The sequence below is a fragment of the Sparus aurata genome, chromosome 7 (assembly GCF_900880675.1).
Source record: "Sparus aurata chromosome 7, fSpaAur1.1, whole genome shotgun sequence".
In the NCBI taxonomy this organism is placed as follows: domain Eukaryota; kingdom Metazoa; phylum Chordata; class Actinopteri; order Spariformes; family Sparidae; genus Sparus; species Sparus aurata.
In genome coordinates, this window is record NC_044193.1 from 5246124 (window position 1) to 5269356 (window position 23233).

General features: G+C 43.7%; 1 protein-coding gene across 2 annotated transcripts; it reads right to left on the reverse strand.

Annotated features, from left to right (window-relative positions):
* Positions 1–1205: 1205 nt before the first annotated feature.
* Positions 1206–6090, reverse strand: tmdd1 (transmembrane and death domain 1). Of its 2 annotated transcripts, XM_030423677.1 has the most exons (5): positions 5958–6090; positions 5443–5634; positions 3116–3235; positions 2074–2217; positions 1242–1602 (listed from the first exon to the last, which is right to left on the reverse strand). In XM_030423677.1, exons 1-5 carry the CDS (start codon positions 6025–6027, stop codon positions 1427–1429), a joined length of 702 nt encoding a protein of 233 aa, XP_030279537.1. In that variant the 5' UTR covers positions 6028–6090; the 3' UTR covers positions 1242–1426. The 2 variants fall into 2 exon arrangements, with proteins under 2 accessions (XP_030279538.1, XP_030279537.1); XM_030423678.1 differs by lacking the exon at positions 3116–3235 and having other exon boundaries at positions 1206–1602.
* Positions 6091–23233: the final 17143 nt, after the last annotated feature.

Consider the following 23233-nt stretch of genomic DNA (forward strand, 5'->3'; position numbering starts at 1 on the left):
GATCCTAACAGCCAGCAGGGGAAAAACTGAAGGACAGAGGAAGTTTTGTTGCGAGGAGTTCTGCGGCGCCACCTGGGAAGTCACAGCGATGAAGGTGAAACACAATGTTGTCCAACTGCTGTCGAATATGAAAGAACTCTGCGTCGGTAGATTATTTAGCTCTAATCTTTAAAGAGGGTTTAGTATAATATTAATAACAACATGCAGTATGTGTTATTATTTAGGTCATTATTTCGGTAATGAGTCAAAACTCAGACGCCCTTTCGGCCTCGTCGAGCGTCGCTCATACAGCTCTGCTCGGCACCATGATTTGTTTAAATGTTGATTTATGAACTAATTGTCTGTAATTGCTGCTTAGTGCCACTGTTAATCCAAGCTGTCTGCCTCCCGAAGCACATTAGGCCAGATTTGTATAATGAAGTAATTACTTCAATTACGAAAAAGGAGAAAGTCGGGATAGCGCGAGAAAACTGGGAACAAGAAGCTAGAAAGTAGTCCCGCGGCGTGAGTGCAGTTTTTTTTTTTTTGAAACATACACGGCAGAGAGTATGAAAATATCCTCACTGTGAGCAAACGATTTCCTTAATTAAAGCTCGCACGTGTCAACAAAGTTAATTTGAATCCTCTGATACGGACGTTCTCGCTCTGTTTGGTCTCAGATGTCGGTTCCTGGACCGACTTCGCCGCGGCATCTCGCGTATCGAGTTATTTCAGCTTGCGAGCGATTCTCGCCACTTCACACGTTGGGGGGGGGAAAATATATCTCTGTGCTTTTCTATTTGGCTTCTGTTGCCATCACAGAAGCTGCCATCACAACCAAGAGTGCTCCATTGTCTGCTAGCATTGTCATTGTTATTAGTCTTTTGGATTGCCTGTGGAGGTATCGGCAGGCTCCGGGGGAAGCGGGCGCCAGGCTGGATAATTAGTTGCTCTTCGATGCCAGACGGGCACGTTGCCGTCACTTGGAGGGGAAATGGAAAGTGGCATCACTATCACAGTAACACCGGAACAACCTTTGGTGTGAGGGCTGGGATCCAGCGCATCTGTCACACCACCAGTCATCTTACCCACTGGCAAGACAATAACGGCTTACCGGTCTAGCAGCACGCAGCGTGGATAATTACTTTATCTGAAACGGAATTATTCTTGTCATATTTGTCATAATTAGTCATGGTGCGGTGGAAATCGATAGTGAGAGTCTGTGTTGGCTCTGGATCTGGCGTTTCAGAAAATACAGGCTTGTCTGAAAAACGAGGAAATAAAAGAAGACAAAACGATCCATTTGATGCCAGTTGTGTATGTAATAAATGTAAGGCACGATGAAAACAATGTGTTCAGCATTTTAAAGCCGTCTGACTGCCCCGAGAAGCTGCATTTTCCAGCATCCAAACTCAAACTTCTGGAGCAACATCCGTGCCGGTTTTCTTCAGGAGACGTGGAGGAAGACGAGAAGCACGGCGAGGCCGGCGAACAAGGTGCCGCCGAAACCCAGCAGGATGCCGTACAGGAGCGGCAGAGCGACATCCAGAGGCCCCTTCTGGTACTGAGGGACCGGAGCCCGCTCCACAATCAGATCCAGGTCACGCCAAGACAAATCCCTCGCTAACACACACACACACACACACACAGGACAAACAGGACAGACACACTTGCCATCTCAGAGGACAGCGGGAGCACTTTTGTCAAGTTTTAACTTGAAGGAGACACCGCGGAGGATTAAAAAAAAAAAAAAAGAAAACGGACAGGTGATAATTACATTTTTGAATTTCGAGGCATCGTGGGAAATACTCCTCATGCAGTGAGAGTGTTGATGTTGAGGAGTAATGAGTTGGAAGCATGCCCACGGCCACCAAATCTAATCCGGCATCTCATCTAAACACTTAATAGATTCGGGGGTTTTTTCGGTGAAACATTATATCATTTGTCATTCAGACGGTCTCCAGAGGGACAACCCAAAAAAATAAAAAAGTCTCCTCTTGACATCGATAGCCGAAGATATTCGGTGGCCACACGCGTTATCCATCCACGGTGAACCAAATTAATGTGACTCTTTCAATCTCTGGGAGAAATTACCTCGTCTCTTTCCGCTCCTCTTGCCTTCATGCCGGTGGCTCTCGGAGTCCGGCGGGGAGTTTAAAGACTTGACGTGTTCGTGATAGCCTTGAACGTAGCGCTTCAGGCTCAGTATTTTGTCCTGGTTGATGTTCTTCCCCACTTCTGTGAAAACACGAGCACAGGAGCCGCAGACTTTTAAAAAAAAAGTAGCCTCGCTGCCACCGCGACTGCTAAACATGTATGTGTATTAGACTGTCAGTCTGAAATTAATTGTTGTCTTCTTGGCCCCGAACATAATTAGTTCTGGCAGCAGAGCAACTGTTGTCCTTCAGAATAAAACAAAATGAGCTACTCAAGTTTTTTAACTCATCTCTTCAGAGCCGCAATCAAGTGTGCGATAATTGCCGCGTTCTGCATCCGCGCAGCATTTCATCAAAGCCCCCCCCCCTCGCCCGTCTTATAACTCATCTCTTCCCATCCTCTCCTTGTCTTTTTTTTATTTCTTTATTTCTTTCTATTTTTTTTTTTTACTCCAAAGCTGCTGATGAAAGGAGCAGATGGTTTGTTCTGTGGCTGGTGTCAGCTCCACTGAGTCCTCTGTCAGATCATTTACACCTCCTTCCTTCCATCCAACGCCACTCGGCTGTGGAGTCGCGCGTGTGCGTATACGCTGGACTGCAACACATGCCAAAAGACTGGCAGTGTGCAAAATATGCCACTTCTGAGGTTCCAATTAAAACGAATCTCGGAGTAATGAAGCAATTACGCGCTGTTGTTAAAGTCTCGAGGAGGTCTTCTTGACCGAAATAAACCAATTTTTGAGAACTCGCCGCCGTGTGCCCAAATGAGGCTTTGTTCCAATTTTCCTTTTGTCAGGGGACGTGCTGAGATGCCTGCTCGTGACATTTGCCGCTGTCAACAACACTGTACATAGAAAGCGAACCATTTTAATTCGAACCCCCATTACCTCAGCGGCACCTCTCGCAATTCTATTAAAAAAACCAAACATTCAGTGCCACACGGGGCTCGTGTGTCGTCGTCGTCTCAGTTCGCGTCTCACCGATGGCGATGTCCGTCCTGCCGATGCGCTGCAAGGCGCGAGAGAGCCTGTCGTAGTACGTCTGCTCGCCGTACCTCAGCAGCCAGTCTGTCAGGGCCGTCCGGCACTGAGCCTCGCTATCTAGTAAACACAAAACATATGGCCTTCAGACAGACAGGTCTCTGACAGTCAGCCCGCTGCCAGAAACTCCCCGAGCCGAGCTGGACGCGTGAGAAACACGACAGGTCGCGGGGTCGGACTCCTCTTCATTTCTACCTTATTGCAGCTTGGAGCCTCGAACTCTGAGAGGATAGGTTCACAGACAGTTGAGCTAGTAGATATCACCATGAAATTGTACGTATAATTATGCATGAAATGAGCTATTATCTCATTAAAGAAAATTGCATTCATTTGCATGTAGACATCCAGAACAGAAACCTGAACGTTGGGGTGAAAACATAAAAAAATTCTTGTTTTATTTTGTCAGAGGTTTCTACACAGGGAATTTTGGATATCTCTCTTTTTTATCGCTCCATAAATCAGAAAATACTGTCAACAGGCAAAATGAAAAAATACATTTTCACCATGTTTTTTAAGATGGATGACGTCTAAATAAGGCCGTCTGTAAAAACCTTCAGAATACAGATACGAATAAAAGTGGAAAGTCTGGTGTGTGTGTAAGTGATGCTTACTGAGAGTTTGATGCAAAACCTTTTGAGAAGGCTGTCATTAAAGATACAATATATTTATACATGCCACGATGAAACTTTCCTAGTCGATGGTGATGGGTGACTTTCTGCAGAACGCCTCCTTTTCCTGTGCAGAAGAGCTCGGATGAAGAATATGAGACCATCTTTTGAGGTGAAAAGTTTCCTCCTGGTGCTTTGCCAGACAGTTTTTTTTTACTTGCTGAGCTGCACTAAAGCCAGATTAGCACAAAGAGGAAAGTTTGTAACTTTCTGAACTTCATTTGTTTAACAGACTGAGGCCTCGGCTGCACATTAGTATGCATTTTGGCTCAGAATGAGGGCTGTTTGCTGATTGCTTTAAAGGTCCCAATTTGTAAGACAGCTGATTGCTGAGTCTCATTCCCACCTCATCGAATGCTCGCTCTTTGGCTTAGCGGCCGGCCCGACCTATAACCCAAAGCGCAGGTTTTTGGAAAGAGTTGGAAATGAGACACAACAATCAACTATAAAATTGGACCTTGAAGAATGAATCCCTCCAGGGCCATTATCAACATTTTACTGTCTCAAAATGTGAAAATGCCATTATTAGAGCCAGTGTTTGGTTTGTCCATTCTGGGCTACTGTAGCAACATGGCGGACTGCATGGAAGAGGACCTGTAGATTTAAACGGCTCATTGTAGGCTAACGAAAAGACACTCAGTGCGTTTACATGCACAGTTTAGTCGGATTACAGCCATTGTTCGACTATGCTACTCAATTGGACAACTGCAATTGTCCGAGTATACATGCTGGTGTGAAAGCATGTCATACCCCGGTACGCTAGGTGGCGCTGTACCCATTTCAACTAGTGGTAACAGAGCCACCTCCAGCTGACCTCTTTACGTCACCAGCTGCCTCGGCATCCAAGAAAGATGGCGTACGAAGAGCGAGACGGTGCTACATCTTTGTACATTTCGTATATGGTGTACATGATAATTACACAAACTAGATGCACAGTGGCTCTCTTGCTTGCGGTGATTTCGGAGGAAAGACGCTGCAGCAACCGTCCTTTTACTTCCAGCTCACGGTCCCGGGAAAAAAAATCTCGAGCCTGCACAGAATGCAGAAATCCGATCCGATCCGATTGAACGTATACATGCAGGAGTAATGCGACTATCAATCGAATAATCTGGGTGTTTTAATCCGACTGTGGAATCCGATCCGGTCCAATTTTAGTCAGACTAAGGTGTATACATGCATCTTAAAGATCCGATCATAGTCGGACTAACACAGTAATTCGGTTTTCTCGAGTGTCATGTAAGCGCACTGAATGATTGTCATAATTATTAATATCATACGTACAAGTTCAAATCACTGTTTTTCCTCTGGACAGGAAGGCAGTCTGCATTGTGACAGGTAACTAAAGCTGTTAGGTAAGTGTAATGGAGTAAAAGGGACACTGTTTGCCTCTGAGATGCGGTTTAGAAGAAGTATAAACTTGCATAAAATGTAAATTCTCAACTAAAGTACACCACAACAGCTTCCAGTGTCAGTAAGGGTATGTGCCACGTGTAGAATTATCTTCCTCTGCATATATTACCGTACACCTGTATGATCTCTGTGGTCTGATGTGCCTCAGGTGTCAGGTGAGACGTGTCTCAGAAGATGATGAGTCCTGACCTGCAGCAGGAGACGTTTCTCTCCTGGCTCGAGGTTTGAGATCCTGTGGATTTCTCTCCGACGAGAGGCGCTGGAGGTGCTGCAGGATGTCGTCCTCTGGGTGAGAGAGGGCGAACAGAAGGTCTCTGCACTCCTTCCACGTCAGCAGCTCCACCAAACGCTCCAGCTGATGGGCACCGATGTCTTCTGCCACTAATAGCCAGAACACGCACCATCCGATAAAGTGATGAAGGCATGACCAGACGGCGCGCTGTAAATTCTAGTTAACGAAGCACGATGCTGACACGACAGCAGCACGCCTGCGCTCTCAATTAGCAAGAACTGCTTGTGTGGTGTCAAACTGTCACATTAACCTCCTCAGCTGCACAGAATAGAAACTGAATAATCAACATTTCACAACAGAGAACAGAACAATCAGCAGATTCGGTCTCACTGAGAGTGTTTTTTTTGTTTTTTCTTACAACATGCTGGCTGCTGATGTAACTGCAATCTGCTGTGGGAACATTCGCTCTCACCTGTGTCCTCCCCGAGTGCCGAGCGCAGAAGTAGAAAGACTAAAACGGGACAGAATATCAAGACTTTCATGTTAGCTGACGTAGTGTAGACTCAAAGCACGCCGCTAGCAAGTGACAAACGCTTGAGGGTTTGTTTTAATCATAAACACTGAGTAGCATTCTTTGTGTTTTCTTTTGGAACAGCCAATCACCAGGCAACAACAGATATTCATGCCCCTGACAGGATGCTTATGGGTGGATTAAACATTTTGTAAGAGATAGAAAAAGCATCAAAAAGTTGCTAATTTTACTGGAGGACTGCAACTGTTACCATCTTATCAATTAATCAACCAATTTTAGTTCATATTAGTAATTATTTATTCTATAAAATGTCCAAACATAACAACAAAATTCTATTTCCTGTTCAGAACCGTCAATATTCAATCTGCTTATATAATCTATATACACTGTTTTATTGTATGGGAGAATCAAAGGCAACACATTTAGAGTTTTTATTTGGTGAATGAGTTAAACAGCACAAAATAACCATTAATGAACCTTTAGTCAATTGGCATCACATTATAAAGCATTAATATTGATGTAATGATGTGAATAACGTTACATATTTATACATATTGTATATTATTATATCAATGAGTGTGGTGGTTGTTTTAAGGAAAAACACTTATGATGCAAGTATTGTTGTAAAAGTGCCTAAAAGTAAAGATATCATAAGATATTAATAGTATGATTTGTACTTGAGTAAAAGTCTCTTATCTGATATTAAATATTTTTAAGCAAAAGTATTTTTTTTGGCGATAAATGAACTTAAGTATTTATAGAAGCAGAGATAAGTAGAAGTAAATACATATATTTACATGTGTGCATAAACTTTATACTCTGGATGGATGTGCAGCATCTTTTCCAGCATTGCAGATAAAATAAATAAATGAAAGCTCCGATGCAGCATGTAGTCTGGAAACTAACTAGTAACTGAAGTTATCAGATAAAAGTACAATGTTTACCTCCAAAATGTCAAGCAGCAGAAAATGGAAATACTCTAGTACAGTACAAGTACCTCATAATTGTACCTAACTGCAGTACTTGCGTTACCTTCCATCTGTGGTTAACCAGACGACACAACGTTCATTTGGCATCTTCAGCCGTCGCACCGTCTCCTAACTGATGACGAACATCGACACTTAACAGCTCGACACTGTTCGGTCACTCAAACACACTCAGACGCCGCCGGAGGGGAACTCACGCCACGCCTTTCAGACTCGCGGGGTGAATTTATATTTGTACGAGTGTAGCCACATGCGTAACCACGGGCCAGAAAATGTGCTGCTTTCCTCTGTGGTAATATTATCATTGTTGTTATTTCACATTTCAAAAACGGTCTCCAGAGGAGACTGATTGTCAGGAGACGCAAACACAACAGACCCCAGCGGTGAAGCTCACAAACCTCCAGGTGCAAAAAAATTATTTAAAATTCCATTGAAGTTTAACGCTTCACCCAGACCAGGTCTGACTGAAACACCCCGCGGTTCGCTTTTTACAAATGCTGCGCAGCCTGTTCCTACATGTTGAATCTGCATCGCTGGCATTCACAAAGAGGGTAACGCAACTGTGTGTACACTGGAGTGTGTGAAATGATACTGATGTATGGAGAAGTGAAACTGCAACAGCTATTATGTTTGCCTTTGATGTGCAAGACTGGAGAGCGGTTGAGATGCATCTCTGCAGCGTGGAGAAACATGTTTAATGACATTATTGTGTGGGCTTCAGCGAGGGCATGTTTTAAATTGTTAATAAGCTTCATTTGCCAAACAGTAAAGGTTGTTTGTGTGGGCTGACTTTCAAATTCTCGGCGTTGGCTAATGAAAAAAAAAAAAAAGAAAAAAAAAAACCTGCTCTGGGGCTGAGAACCACAGAAAGTTAGGTGTGGGTGGTATAATGGCCCTGTAATGATTTGAGATGCTGCACTTGGAGGAAAAAAAAAAAAGAAAAAGCGAAACACTGGGCACAAGGTCGGATTATTTATTCACAGCGCTGAGTTGCTCAGTACAGTTTGTTACTGATGAAAGTACATAACATATTTACTGCTTTATATTGCATGAAATAATACAGAAAGCATCGTTATGTACCAACGCGACAGACTCGAGAGTTACTGCTTTTGACTTTTTTTTTTTTCGCCTCCTGGCTTTCTGACTCTGTGGAAGCCGTATCCCCATGTCTCTTACACTTCACACCACTGAAATCTGGTTAAATACACGTACAGACTCCGGTGGAATGAAGGATAGAACACATGGAATATTCTTGCAGAAAAAAGAGTCTGAAATGTGAGACACAGAATGGAAACGATTGCAGTTTTTCCCCCCCACTGAAAAATTCAAAAAAAATACAAAATGATGCACTGCAATAAGTGTGTTTATTGCAGGAACACTGAGTCTCTAACTCTGGAGCGTTTAAGCTCTACTTTCAATGTTAAGCTTCAGGATGGAGGCCAACCGCCGGCACCTGGTGCAGAGCATGCGATTGGGACTGTGTGATTTATGAGAAAGCCTTCGAGGTTGAGGGGGAGGCGATGAGCGTTGGCCTCTCCCTTTTTTTCTTCTTCTCTTCCTTGAGTTTAAGTTTGAGCCCGAGCCTGAGCGAGACCGGGCCTGCCCGTGCTCTGTGGCTCCGGGCTTTCAGGCGCCTGCTGTTGAAATCCTGGTGCTCTGGCACGTTATCACAGGCCTGAGCTGAATGACTGTTTAGTCATCAGTGATGCAACCCCGCCGCAGCCCTGCTCGGTCCCACCGTCGCCACCAGACGCCGCAGCCAGCCAGCCTCCCGCTATCTGTCCGCCTCAGAGCCACGCTCCTGGAGGGGGGGGGGGGGGGGGGGAAACACAACACCGACTCCACACACCAGCTCGCTCCAAACACCTGAAGCTCTTAGATAATCGTACTTTTCCCCCAACTTATAAGCACTCAGACTACACTTTCCCCCACACGGCTGCCGCCCTCCTACGCCCACAAATCTCAGTTGGTCCTGCTGAAATCTCAGTACAAACGCTGCCTGGAGCTGATCTTACCCTCTTAATAAATTGGTTACAAGCACTTTTAAAACACAATATTAGTTACAGTTGTAGCTCTGGATGGATGTATTCTCTGAAGAAGACTTTCCGTGCAAAGATGAACGCCTTACCTCGCTTAAAAAACGCGTTACTCACCTTATTTCCTCCCTCTAGTTCCCCAAATCAAAACTACAAAAAAACGCTCAAACGCTCAGAAGGCGCTGAGGGGACAACTGACAACCTGCTATCTGTCTTCCCTCTGACTTTTTTCTCTACCTGATTCAGGTATTGGTGTTTTTTTAGAGCGCCCCGTCGTCCAATGAGATGCGAGCTGTCCCTGAGGGAGGACCGCCCATTTTTCAGTGCCCTCCCTCCCCCCAAAAAGCGGCCACACCCTGCCATGTGGCGTCAGTGGGTTTTTCTCTTTTTTACTGCCAAGTATTAAGAGAAAGAAATAATAAACAAGAACTGGAATCAAAGTAAAGGTAGTATTCCCCGAACTGCTTCAGTAAAACCAGCCAGCGTCTTTAGTCTCTTATTAACAGACACAACATCTCCTTCTTCTCTTCAAAGGCGTTCGAAAACACTCAGAGGAAGCCATAAACTCACAAATGAAATAATAAGAGAGTTTCATGTAATATTCATCTTAATAAGCGGCTCCTGTTCATTATTTGATGAGTCTTTGCTGTAATTTGCTCATTTTTTTTTTGGTCTCTGGGGTAAAAAAGCACATTCTTCATTCGGGCCGGAGCATCTCTGAAGCCCCTTCCAAAGACAGTTTCATAAAAAAAGAAATATTCCAATGATAATTTGCTAACTGTGACAAGGACGACTGTGCATTTCGCGGATTGTTTAATAGCACATTCTGCCCCTTAAGCGTCTCACATCACCACAATGCACGTTGTGTGACATTATCAAAGTAACTCACGGTAACAGTTCCATCTGTTAAACTGGTTTTTGTACCTTGATTTACTCTGAAAGAAAAATCCCAAACACATCCAGGCATTTTTCTTAGCAAGAAACTTTGCAGCTCTGCTCTCTCTCGTTCTCTCTCTCTCTCTGCAAGTCTCCTCCTTTCAGCCTTAAATGAAAAATGGGGCGACACCCGACATCCTTCACCGTGAAAGGAGCGACTTTTTGAAAAGCATTCCTTCCCCCCTCACAATGGCAGGGTTGGGGGTGGGTGGGTGCAGTGAGGAGGGACAGCGCAGACACATTCCAGAGGTAGAGAGCCTGCACCAGCCCTCACCTGACAAGATATTTCTCCCGAGAGCACATTCATTCGAGCCCCAATCTTCTTTATATGTGATTTTATTGACAAGGACACCAATATCAATGAGTTATGAGCTGTTGTTCCCCGGAGACAGACGCTGCTTTACTTCTGTGTTTCTGTGTGGGCCAGATAGCTGTGGACAGTGTGACTTGTTTTCGGGGGTAATCTTTTGGACCTCTGGAAGGTGACAGGCTGAAAAACGAGCCTCTAAAAACACTCGAAGGCAGCTCCGCGTCCGGCGTACTAACCACACCGAAAAAGGGGACTCTGCAGGAGGATTTGTCTTAGCTCCGCTGGCCGCGTCGCGTCGCACTGCGAACCGTCTCACAGCGTCGCTTTGTTTTAAACGTGCATGCAAATAACCGCGTATTAAAGCTTATTTCACAGCTTATTTCGGCAGCACGTATCAGTCTGCATCAAACACATCCGCTGACGTCTCCTTGAAGTCTCTGACAAAAGGCGTGCGCTGTTTTTTTTGGGGAGGGAAGCTGCCTCAGGTGAGATGAAAAGGCCGAGTGATAAACAGCAACCGCTATCCACAGAAAGGCACCTTGTTTACAATATCTTTTTCATTGATATTGCTAAAACAATATTGCAAAAAAAAAATGTAAGCATCAAGCAAACAGCGGGTGACAACAAGCAGTCCACAAAGTGTGTTCGCCTCTTTAACAAGCTCTGCTGAGTGGATTTCAGTGCTGCTGGTTCATGATTCACAGCAGATCTCGTCTCACGTGTTTTATACATTTAATATTCGTCTGGGTTTCTGGGAAGTCTTCTCCAACAATTTGAAAGCCTGGGTGGCTCACAGGGTTCAGACTGAAACCTGCCGTCCCCGTCCCAGTGGGAGACAAACCTGGATATTGACGTGTTGACCGCCTTCGTCTTCTGCTGGAATGAACGAGCAAGGTTGCCGGTTATGAAGCTCAGTCACTCGGAGGCCGAGCGCTGACCCCCTCAGACGGAGAGGTTTTGTTGAATGACGAGGAGCTGGATTTCAGCTCTCCAGCGCCTGAAGGCAAGCGGCACAGCGAGCGAAGGCTCCGTTGCAACACGTCACTGTGAGGAATGTGAACTTCAACATACAACTCGCATTCGTAGGAAGCCTCCGTCAGGACACATGCATGTCAGTGTGTGGAAACGTGTCGATAGTTTCATCTTCCTTACAGCTGACACCATAATGATATTTCTAAGTTGGTGAAATAAAAGTGCGACAAAATAATTTGGGGTTAGGACGTGGAGGATGGAGTTAAAGGGATATTCCCGTGTAAGTTTAATCCATGGTCTAACACACCGTGAAACCGTGTTAGACTCCATCTCGAGAGATCAAGTTAGCAGACCGCTAATTTACGGAGTTTTATCAACCTCAGAAACGACCGCACGACAACAATACACTGCAGTAAATGGATCCAAATATAAACCGCCACCAAAAAGCCACAAATAATGCTCAGAACAGCACCAAACTTCAGCAACAGTACAAATAGGGTCTCAGCACATAGTCCGGGGCATCTAACCTCCGCTAGCTTAGCTGGATTTCTACTGGGAAGCTGACTAAATTTACCACTCTTCTGCAGCAGCTTCCTGTTGACGGGAAGTCCCGACGAGTCGATTACCGAGTGCAGTAGAGTTCCGCGGCTCATGGATGAAAATGTATGATTATGATTCCATGGAAAAGCAATCAAAGTTCATATGTGTCTTACCTGCCAGTTTATAACAGTTATTATCGAGAGCGGACAGGGAAAAGAACGGAATTGAGCATTTCTAACCGCACTCGGTAATCGTCGCGTCGGGACTTCCCCGACCCGGAAGCTGATGGAGGAGAGTTGAAATCTGTTTTTAGCTTCACAATAGAAATCCAGCTAAGCTAGCGGAGGTTAGATGCCCCGGACTATGTGCTGAGACCCTATTTGTACTGTTGCTGAAGTTTGGTGCTGTTCTGAGCATTATTTGTGGCTTTTTGGTGGCGGTTTATATTTGGATCCATTTACTGCAGTGTATTGTTGTCGTGCGGTCGTTTCTGAGGTTGATAAAACTCCGTAAATTAGCGGCCTGCTAACTTGATCTCTCGAGAGGGAGTCTAACACAGTTTCACGGTGTGTTAGACCATGGATTAAATTTACACTGGAATATCCCTTTAAAGCCATCGTCTAATGAAGGGAGAGTTACTTAAGAGGATTTAAGATGTGGCAGAAGTCCGTCTTGAGTTATAACACATACTTTTTTTTAATAAAAGGTGTTTTATTCATATACTGCCTGAATGCAAACATCATTATAAAGAAGCCATGCTGCTGCCAATAAGTAGTTAAGTACAACACAATATGGTCACCCGTCTTTGCTGCAACGTCCTGAAGACAACAGATGGAAAAGCTGCTAAATAAATATTTAGTATTTTAATAAGTTAGACTCAAAGACTTGCTGCAGTTGTGCGTTTATGAGCTGCAGAGACTCACAATCCCGTTTGTTTACTTTCACTCCATTAATCAGATATTTATTCTGTTTGTTTTGTGTGTTTTTTTTTTCCCGTTCTTCAGTCGGCGTTGTGAAATATTCCGTTAAGAATACATGTAAAGAGGGTTATGTAATCAGGAAATAGAGGTAACTGTATTCCAGTAACGTTAAAGAAAGAAAAGATGTAATTAGATTACAGATAAAAAAAAGGGGGTTACGAACAAGATTACAATTTCAAAATAAGAATGATATACTAGTCCTTAACGATGCACATTATCACAAAGTTAAGTGCTCACCGAGGTCGTCTATCATACATCCTTTACAAATTAAACACATACCTCTAATCAAACATGTAATCTTCACGATGAAAGGCAGAGCCGCTGTATGACGCGGGAGTGCACCATCGAAATTTGCATCCGCATTGAGATGCAAATTGCGGCGCGTTGGGCGACAACGCTAATTCAGAAATTTGTTCGCTAATGACACACGTTAACGTTAAATAAAACACACCGCAGCTGGGACACGGATGCTCATTCTTCATTCGCGTGTGTGTAGCATGAAAACACTTCATCGTTTCGTCGTCGCTCGCTTCGTGTTTATGTTCTCCGTCTTCTGCTCCCGCGCTTCAGCACAAGATTAAGTGTTTGTAATAATCCCCCTTTCTTTTTTTAAAAATAATTAAAGAAAGGCTCTTTTCATGTTTAAATGAGGGTGTTTGCTTCAGAGGCTTTTGACGTTTACTGCAATTTGAGTGATTCTGTGTGAGATTCCTGGGTGTCGGCCTCGTCTGCAGGCGCTTTAGCCCGAGGCCGCTCAGAGGTCGTCTCCCTGCCTTGATACTCCCCTCATCTCTCCCTCCCTCCCTCTCTCTCTCTCGCCGACGCCTCATTGGCTGATTATGTTCAGACTTGCCCGGGCAGGAATGCGCCTACCTTTCTAATGCACTTTTATGTTCAAGCAATTTGACAATGAAGAGCGCCATCATTTTGCAGCATAAATATTTCATTCCCCATTTGGATGCAGATTTGAGGCCAGCACGCCCCAGAATACAAATGAACGGGCCGTCTCTCCCCGTGGAAAAATAACGGCGGCCCCCCCCCCACCCCGCCTCGCGCGGATATGATTTGTGTGCGCTCTGGACAAATATGGTGGAATGCGATTAGGTCTTATTGAGAATCACTGTCACTGTAAAAACAGCCAAATCATAAATAAAGAGTGTGAGTCATAACCAAATCCAGCAGTTTGTAGAAGTATCGGCAGCAGTGAGACGCAATTATTGAATGTCGGACAGTTTTTTTCTTCAATCGCTTTTTAAATGTTGTTCGTTTCACTTCAGGGTTCATTAGACTTGATGAAACGAGGCTGGACGGAGATCTTGGAAGTTAATAGTTTCAGGTAGTTTCAGTGAACTCAGAGAATTCCTTTAAAGTTGTTTGTTTTCATTTTCTTCCTGTACGTGAATACGTTATTTCAACATGCGTTTGTTCAGATCCATCACTGATTGACGCTCAAACTGTAGCAGATTACATTTTACACATAGAGATAGAACTATTTCCGAGCTATACTGGTGAAGAACGGTTGTGGAAAGTAAGTATTGTGGCGAGCTTGTTGGGAAGAAAGTCTCACGAGACAGATCTTTAGCTTCAACACAGATCCCGTGCTCCTTAGACACAAACATTTGATGAACATCACCACCCGCCCTATCATACTCGCCCATGGTGGCACACCGCAAAATCTATGTCTATGCCACTTCACCATCACACATCCTCAGAACACAACAACACTCAGGACATGTACAGAAAGCCACAAAACCAAACACAGCACTTGAGAATTCGCTCCAACGAGTCTTAGACCGATGCTCCTTCAGTCACTACAGTATAAACTACTCTTAAGGTGAAACTCTCGCCAAAAAGCAACCAAGGCTTTATTTGTGATTGAATATGAGTCAAACCTTCGTGTAAAAGCATATTTACTACGAAAGAGGCACTTTTAAGATTTACCGTAGTTCAGTTTTTCGGGTCAAACTCATTTTCTGTGGGAGTGCTACGGGCACTTTTACGATAGCATCAAAATCTCTATTTTCAAAACACTAAGAAGGCTCGACGCAACATGAAACTTTTGCTCTTCGTCGAGCCTTCGTAGTGTTTTAAAAATAGCGATTTTGATGCTAGCGTAAAAGTGCCCCTAGCACTCCATTAAAAATTAGCTTGCCCGAAAATGAAACTACGGTAAATCTTAAAAGTGCCGCTTTCATCGTAATTATGCTTTTACACGAAGGTTTGACTCATATTCAATCACAAATAAAGCCTTGGTTGCTTTTAGGCGAGAGGTACAGAACATGGACACTTTTACGCCAACTTGACTCTATTAAAATTACTTTGAAAATCAACATTTAAAATACCGAACAAATGATCAGCTTCACATCAACCACATAAAACATTAAAATGCTAACGCTTCAGTAATCGTAAATTACTCAGATTGGAATACTTTTGTAGCTTAGATTTTTTGGCCACTTGTTAGCAGCGGATACAAACAATTTTCATCATCTTTTAAGAGTCAGAGTCAGAGCGAGCGAGCAAACAGTTGCTTATTAAGACATGTAGCACATCTGGAGCAACATAAGCATTCATTTGGTGCAACACAATCAGCAGAATAAATGTCGGCAATGTACGTTTCTGCCAAACATGGATACGTGGCTTCTTGTTGTTGTTGTTGTTGTGATGACGCTGTGTTTATGCCGTGGTTAGGTTGAGGCACACACAACACTTGCTTATCTTTATTTTGGCTTATAATACCAGGTTACGGCCATCACAAACGTGACGAGAGATCACAGCGCTCATCAACAAACATCTGGTTTAGAAACACATTGGAGATGTCGCAGTTCGTCCTCTTGTCACCACAAAACATATTCATACATTGATCTGACAGTCAGGTTAAACTTCTTTCTCTTAAAACACAGTTGTAAGATAAAGGCCAGGTGCTCTCCGGTGTCATCAAGTCGCCAATTTTGAGTGACTCGCACATCAAAAAAACCGCCTCAAAATGATTTGAAAAATGGTTTCTTGTCAAAAGCTGCTTCCCCCCCAAAATGAACGTACTGCAACAGGAGGGAACTGGATAATTCTCCCATTCATGTGTGAGACAGGGGGTCCGGCAGTACCCTGTGTTTATGCACTTCTCTCGCTGACATGGTGTAATGGAACGTGCGGTAATGACAGTGGAGGGGACGGCAGCGCAGCGGGAATCACTGAAAACGCTCCATTTTGCTGCAACATCGTGCCTTATCTGAATATTACTGGTGCGTGAACGGCCCGTCGCCCCCCCCCGATCTCTTTACGACGACGCCACGGAGAAACCGGATTAGCTCTTTTCTTACGTCCGAAACCGTCAAGAAAACAAACAAAACACATCACCTCTGTTGCCATGGAGAATAAACACATGAGGTCATAATCAGAGGCATTGTTTCATCATGTTTGGCCGCGTTAGTCGTCACATTTTTTGCAGGATTTGCAACGTTTTTTTCTCTGCCAGGAGCTCTGTTCTCTCCCAGCAAATAACAAAAGCGCCCAAAAAAACACTCCCCGTGTTTTTATAATAGCGCGCCTCAGCCTCGTCGGTGAATGAGTCTGGGCTTGTCTTCCGTTCGGAATACCTGTCTGCTCTTTCACTAAGCCTTTACTTCTATTGAAACTGGGGACATTCCAGCTGGCTGCAGGTGCTGATTAGTGCTGGTTTGTTTGGAAAGAGAGCGTATGGGGGCTTCTGTGTCTGTGTTGTGGGGAGGGAGGAGGGAGGAGGGAGGAGGGGGGGGGCAGGCGTAGTCGAGAGGTCAACACCCACCTATTGACAAAGGTGAGACAGACATGACCAACACCCTTTGATTAGCCAGTCCATTAGTTAACCTGGCCACACAACAGAACAGACACGGAGCGCCCGGGTCAGATTTCATTTTGTTTCTTTAAAAAGATCTAATCTTGATCGGGGGCGAGGATTCAGCCTCCTGTCCGTGTTTATGCGTGTGTGTGATTACGTCGTATATAAAGCCGAACTGTGCTGGCTGACGGATATGGAAATAACTTCTATCTGGCATTCACGCGCAGCTCCGCGCTTCTATTCCGACTGCAGACTCCAGATCTGAATTCCCAAGTCATATAATAAAGCAAAAGGTTATTCGAGGAGCGTTTCCTTGAATCCTTGTTTTTCCAAACACACAGGTGAATTGATTTTTTCCCCCCCCTCCTTTTCCTGCTAACCTCAGAGCACAGGGTTTAGTTACCTTGACGCAAAAAAAGTCAATAGACTGTCCGAGGGGACTGAAAGGGGGTCACCGAGAGCCAATTTAGATTCTTTAGCCTCTACAGTCAGAAGTTAATCCAGAAGACAAAAACAGGCAGAAGACAAAGTGGGCGAGGTGTGACTGGGCGCACACTGCACTGTTTTGTCCCTGTTGTAAAGGTTGTCGGGTCAAATTCTGCAGGGAAAGGCAACAAGCTACACTGAGAATAAGTCGGTGGTCTGTTCTCAGTGAGTATCCATCTAAAAAAGATAGAAAACTAGTCTCTCAGCAAAGCACCGGCTCTAAATGAGCTGTATAATAATGGTTGCTGACAGGAGGGAGAATTCAAACTAGCAAAGAGAAGAGGCTGGAAACACGAGCCTGAATTTGTCCAAAGGCAATAAAATCCCCCGGCCAGTCCTCGCTAACGACCGCCTTAGTCACGCTGTGCAACTTTTTAAGTCTTTAGATCGCTGCGCTCTTCACACTACACAACTTTCTGTGTTGTAATCAGGAATCTTGAAGTCATCGCCGTCTGCGCACTATAAAACCTTTCACCGAAAGTGGCTGTATGTCGTCTAAACCATGTTTTGTCCCAAAAATTGATGCAAAAGAGACTTCGGCGGATGGCCAGTAGCTCTTCAAATGGCATATAACCGTTCACAAAAACAACATGAGTGCTGCATCGTACCAGCAACAGGCGTACCGGACCTCAGTCATGCAGTACGCACGCAGTTTGGTTACATTTAAGTACTAAGAAAGTACTAAAAACACTGAGTTGTGGGTCAAGTCTGCAGGAGTGTTGCAGTCCTATTGTGTGGTATTTGCTATCTTTTTTTTTCCTGAATGTCCAAATCCCTCTGGACCGGCTGCAGTGGATCCAGATCACCTGTGTGCAGGGTTGTGGAGACCAGCTCCTAATTAATGAGCGAGAGCAGCTTGAGGCGTTCCCCCCTCACAGCCAATCAGGGTGTGACAACGCCCTTTTGAGATACTGAAGACGAGGTGGGGAACGACACCCAGGTCAGTCTGATTCTGATTCTGATTCTGTCTTTGACACGCAGCGAACCTCATCCGCACAGACTGTCAGCCAGAAACTCTGCTCCGTTGAGACTTCCTTGCTGCCCTTGTTCTTTTTGATTAAAGAGAGTTGTGTGCATCAAAACTCACAATTTAACTAGCCTATTTCATTTCATTGGGGACTCAAGAGATTGTTAAAAATGAATAAATATACAGACTCTTCTTTATATTCCTATGTGTTTTAGTGGGGGCTGGTTTGTCAGCGCTTTCCTGCAAGTACCGCCACAGGACTCCTCCCCTTCCCAAACCCGGTGTCAGCTCTAGCACGATGCATCACGACGCGTCCCCCGACAAAACCAAATATTTAGGCGGTTTGATATTCTTTTTGGTATCTGCAAGGCATCAGGGAACTCGAGGGAGCTCTCAGACCGCATCTTTGAACAGTTCACACGCAGCGATCAAGCACCGAGCAAACGCTGATGATTTGCTTCCGTTCTGGTTGTTTTTTTTTTTTTGTGTGGGAAAATCAGAGCTACAAGTCTGTAGTGTGAACTCTACGTAACACCGAGCATCCTCCTTGTTTCATTGCAGATTTAGAGGTGATGGGTGGCAGGGATCTTTGAGCGGAGCCAGGCTGGCTATCTCACCCTGTTTTCAGTTTTTATGCAAAGCCAAAACTGTTGGAGCTTCGTATTTACCCAACAGATACGTGTTGATCGTCTCATCTAAATGTAAAAGGTAAAAATAAACAAGAGTTTCTGTCTTGCACGTCCAGTCAGCGGGGGAGCTTATTCCATGTCGCCGTAGCTGGCAATCACCCGTTCTGTGATCAAAACTATCTCTACAACGTTGATGAAATGTCAGCTCCTCTCAACATGTTGCCAGGTTTTGATGTGCAGGATACTTCAGTGCTCGTGTGCGTTCGCGAGAAATAATGATGCTGTACTGTTGATGGTGGCCATTCATTTCTTAATTGAATCAAAGCGCACAGATTCTGTGAAATGTGTAGGAGGTGTGACTGTGAAGCCATAGAAAACAACAATCCTTTTTTTTTTTAAAGCTGCCTCGACAGAACAGAAGCGGAGACGGTAAATAATGCCAGACTGTTCTCAAGCACACAGCACGATCTCACCTGAGGGTATTTAAAGCTTCCACATAAAGCAGCGGGAAAAATATCATGTGAGAAAGTGTTTTTTTTTTATGATTGTATAGGCAAAGGTGTGAATAAGAGAACGAAAAAATATAGCTTAATGACTCTTGTAGTACTGTGAAGAGAATAATAATGAGCTGGATTTGAAGATCTGCATCAACAACAGGCTTCTGTGTGTTCGAAATGTTTTGGTTTAATTTAAACCCATACTTTTCTTAACAATATGATAAATAAAAGCCAATTAGATGAGTGAATAGTGAATAATTTTCTTTTCTAAGGGTAATTTGTACCTTTTTGTTAGTGTCTTAAGTTAGCCTACCTGAGGTCCTTGATCCGAGGCTGTGAGCTCAAATGTTCCGATGTCGCCTGTCAGGTTTGAAATCGTTTTCAAAGTCGGGAATCTGACAAATCATCGGCAGTTGTCCACGTTCTTTTCGATCCTGAGGAACCTGCAACATGTTTCCAGGGCAAATCAACATATTTATTAATTAGCTGACTTTGGTATTTCACCCCATCCTTGCTGACATTACTGTCCGATTTCATCTTGTGTGTTTTACATTAAAGATGGTTCGTTTTTGTGAACGAATCAGTTCGGAGGATTCCACGTTTCACTTCTCTCTCGTTCGTTCTTTCGTTCTCACAGTTCTTTTCGTGGTCACTGTTTAGTTATCAGAGCGGTGAAGAGGACTGAGAGCCGGCCAATCGTATGCTGTGTCAAGGACACTGTCGTCGAATTTTAGCCAATGAGAAACAGGAAAGCATAGCAACCGTTTCCATGAAAAAAAGAACATTTCATTTTGTTCGTAGCTCATCGTTCTCGTTCAGTCAGTCAGTCACCTTTGGCTTACCTTCAATACATGTCAATTTAATGTCAAGGTGAATATACACAATATCCACTGTTGTGTTGTCTAAAAGTACACATAATCATGAAGTTGCAGCTGTGTATTTGCCTTGAACTACAGTGTTATGTTTGAGAAGGAGGAGCTGAGAACTGTGCGTTACATGATTCATGGCTAAACCACGTTGTACCGGAAACACGACTGAATGAACGAACGAACGAACCATATGAACGATTCCAGGTGAAAATAAATGTGTCCCAAGATTTTTAGAATTTACGTCTCTCCTAAGGTCAGCTATCATATAGCACTATCAAACAATAACAGTTTCTTTACTGGGAAGCTATTGAATGCTAACTGTTTGCTACCGGTTGTTTTTAATGGCTCAATGTCTCTGTACTGTCACTATTCATTGTCTTCTCGGCTGTAAATCAATCAGGAGGAGGTGAAATTATAACAATTTGTCAGATTCTCTGCTTTTAAACGACTTGCAAATTGGGGAAACAGCGGTGGGGCTACGACATTTGATCTTACCACCCTGAATGTGACATCAGAGAAAAATGGCTGCCGTGTGAAAATGCTCAATGTGGTTTAAAATGACAATAATTGCAGATTTACAACTCAAAATCTGCAATTCTCATTCTATGTCTAACATTTTTATCAGACAATAACAAACCAGCTCCCGAGGATTTTGTGAGTTGAACGGACACTTGATTTTAGAAGCTATACATTTCAAACAAACAAAAAACAACCTTTCCTGCTTTATATCTTGGTTTTTATCTTATCCATGATGGCAATACAGATATAATCCTTAAAGACTGAGGCTACATGTCCCAAGAAGAAAAGAAAAAGACACAGAAATACAGTATACTGCAGCTCGGCTCTTGTATTGGAGAGTTAATATAACCTTTTAAATACTAAGAAAATATAATTGGACGACTGACAGAGAAGTTGTCCTTTCTTGGGGTTGCTTAAGTGTAAATTGAATAAAGAGCAGGGCAGAGTGTTTAGACTTTGAAACACTGGCGTCTCTGCTCCGGCACAATATGTTCCAGACTGCCTGTGGGAAGAACTGCAAGGTTACTGCCGAGATAAATGCTAAGTTTAATCCATTTCTTACTCTTTCACTCTTTTTTGGTTTTCTACAGTCTGAGAAAAGACTCTCTGTGCACTCGCAGTGTGGCATGTGGAGAAACCCAAAGCTTTGACAGGCCGGCTGCGCCTCGTTATAATTGCTATTACTTGTCAATCGCTGTTTCGGAGGGGTGGGACGAGATTTAGTGAGTGGTCAGTAACAGCAAAAGTGACTTCACATAGTCCAGAAAAGAAAAACCGCTGATAACAAGCTGAGAGAGATGTTCGGGCTAAAGGTCAGCAGCAGCTTCAAACTTGTAACAACACATCAAGCATCACTTTGAAGCTAACGATCTCTGAAAGGATTGTTGGTGGACCTGCGCAGCTTTTAGGACGTCAAGGCGACTGTCAAGGAAAAAGGGAGCCGTCTTCCCTCAAAGTCTCCACATTTCAGTTCTATATAGAGCTAAAGGATTATCCAAGCTGAGCCAGAGAGAGCACATTAGTGGTGACAACAAGTGTTTAGTGGTGAGCCAGTTAAGAGGAGATGATCCTCAGAGGAAAACACACAGATGCCCCGCGGACTTCGACTTGTTGTGCTCCGTAAATACCTCGGACGAGTTGGAACATTTATTTCTTGAGAGCGTTTGTAAGCTTTTGTCTCTGCTCTCTATTTGATTCCTTTAATACTCTGTATTGTTACAATTAAAAACCCAAAAGGATTCAACTTTGTTTTGTTCAACATGTTTTTACAGTTGACAATAACAATTAGTTATATATTTTCTATATTTTTTTCTTACAGGCCTCAATTTGTTGAAATTGGACGACTTTAGATGGAGTTATTTAGAACAATGCCTATATTTCTTTGATCGTTAATACCAAATACTTGTATGAAGTGTAGAATTTTACATTTTTGGTAAATTATATGTATGTTTCCAGTCTATTGAAAGTGTTTTTGACATGAGCATTATCATCATGTTTAATTAATACAACCCATCATTGAATCTCTCCAGTCGTTATGATGGTAAACACAAAAATAATCCAAATCTAACTTCTTGAATCTGGAGCCCAATTTAGTCACATTGCCTCAAGTGTGTGAGTTTGTGTTTGAGCTGCAGGGTCTGATAGTCTTGGCATGCACTTTCAAATGAACTTGTTGTATTTGTGGCACTTGATGTTGATTTCACATTTCTTGGGGTGCTGAGCTGCCATCTTTTTCCCTTTTTTTTGACGAGCGGATCCGCGGCAGAGGCAGAGCTGAGGCTGGTGTGTGTGGGAGGGTGCTGTCATCTCTGTACAAGATCTTCTTCACGAGGAGCCTCCCTCAGCTGAGACCGGGTTTATTTCTCCCCACACGGGCAGAAGGGATTGTGGGCCAGGATGATCTCACAGAACAACACGCCAAGCCAAGGCTAGCATTCATTTAAATGTGTGTTTACATCAAATAACTGTCACGTCGTGACAAACCCACGAAGGATTTTCACTTTATGCGTCATATTGAAATGTGTTTTTGAGCGTTTTAGCTTCTTCAGGCTCCTTGTTTTGGTTCAGTCTTACAGCTCATGTCATACTGTGGTTGTTTTCAGCTTCAAAAGGGAGGCCGACTTCTTTAAAACGACATATTAGGCCCAGAAAATGATCCAAAACAGATCTAAAATTTGAATAAATATACATTTACAGTCACCAGTTCAGCTCCAAATTGATGCTAATGTTGCCACATGTCTGAATAAGCCGTGTTTACCATATCATCTTTAGCCAATAAGGTAGTGAATGCCCTCAAGCTGCCGATCAATAGGCTTTTTTTCACAGCAGGAGAAGCACAAGTGTAAATAATGATATAAATGACGGCCTTTAAGCTGCTTTGGTTTCTGGAGCACCTGAACAAAACAGAGCCATCGATAATATTATTAGTAACACCGCTGCTTTTACCTCAAAGTGCCTGCTGTGATAAAGGCCTGTGCAGATCAATGGACCATTCCAGATGTTTCTTCTTCCAACACTTCCCCAAGTTTCTCCTCCTCCTCATCTCGGCCGACATGTGACAAACACCTCTTTGACACCGTCACTTATTGAATGTTGTACTACCACAGATTGACTCGCGGGCTGGAGAAGAAGCTTTATTTATAGATCCAATCTTACGAGAACCGATCATGATAATG

Excerpts from the sequence above, each read along its gene's own strand:
- tmdd1 (XM_030423677.1), bottom strand. The coding sequence starts at position 6,027 with ATGAAAGTCTTGATATTCTGTCCCGTTTTAGTCTTTCTACTTCTGCGC. Across the intron at positions 5,635-5,957 it reads GGCACTCGGGGAGGACACAG|TGGCAGAAGACATCGGTGCC; the intron begins GTGAGAGCGAAT and ends TCTGGCTATTAG. Across the intron at positions 2,218-3,115 it reads CAGGACGGACATCGCCATCG|AAGTGGGGAAGAACATCAAC; the intron begins GTGAGACGCGAA and ends GTGTTTTCACAG.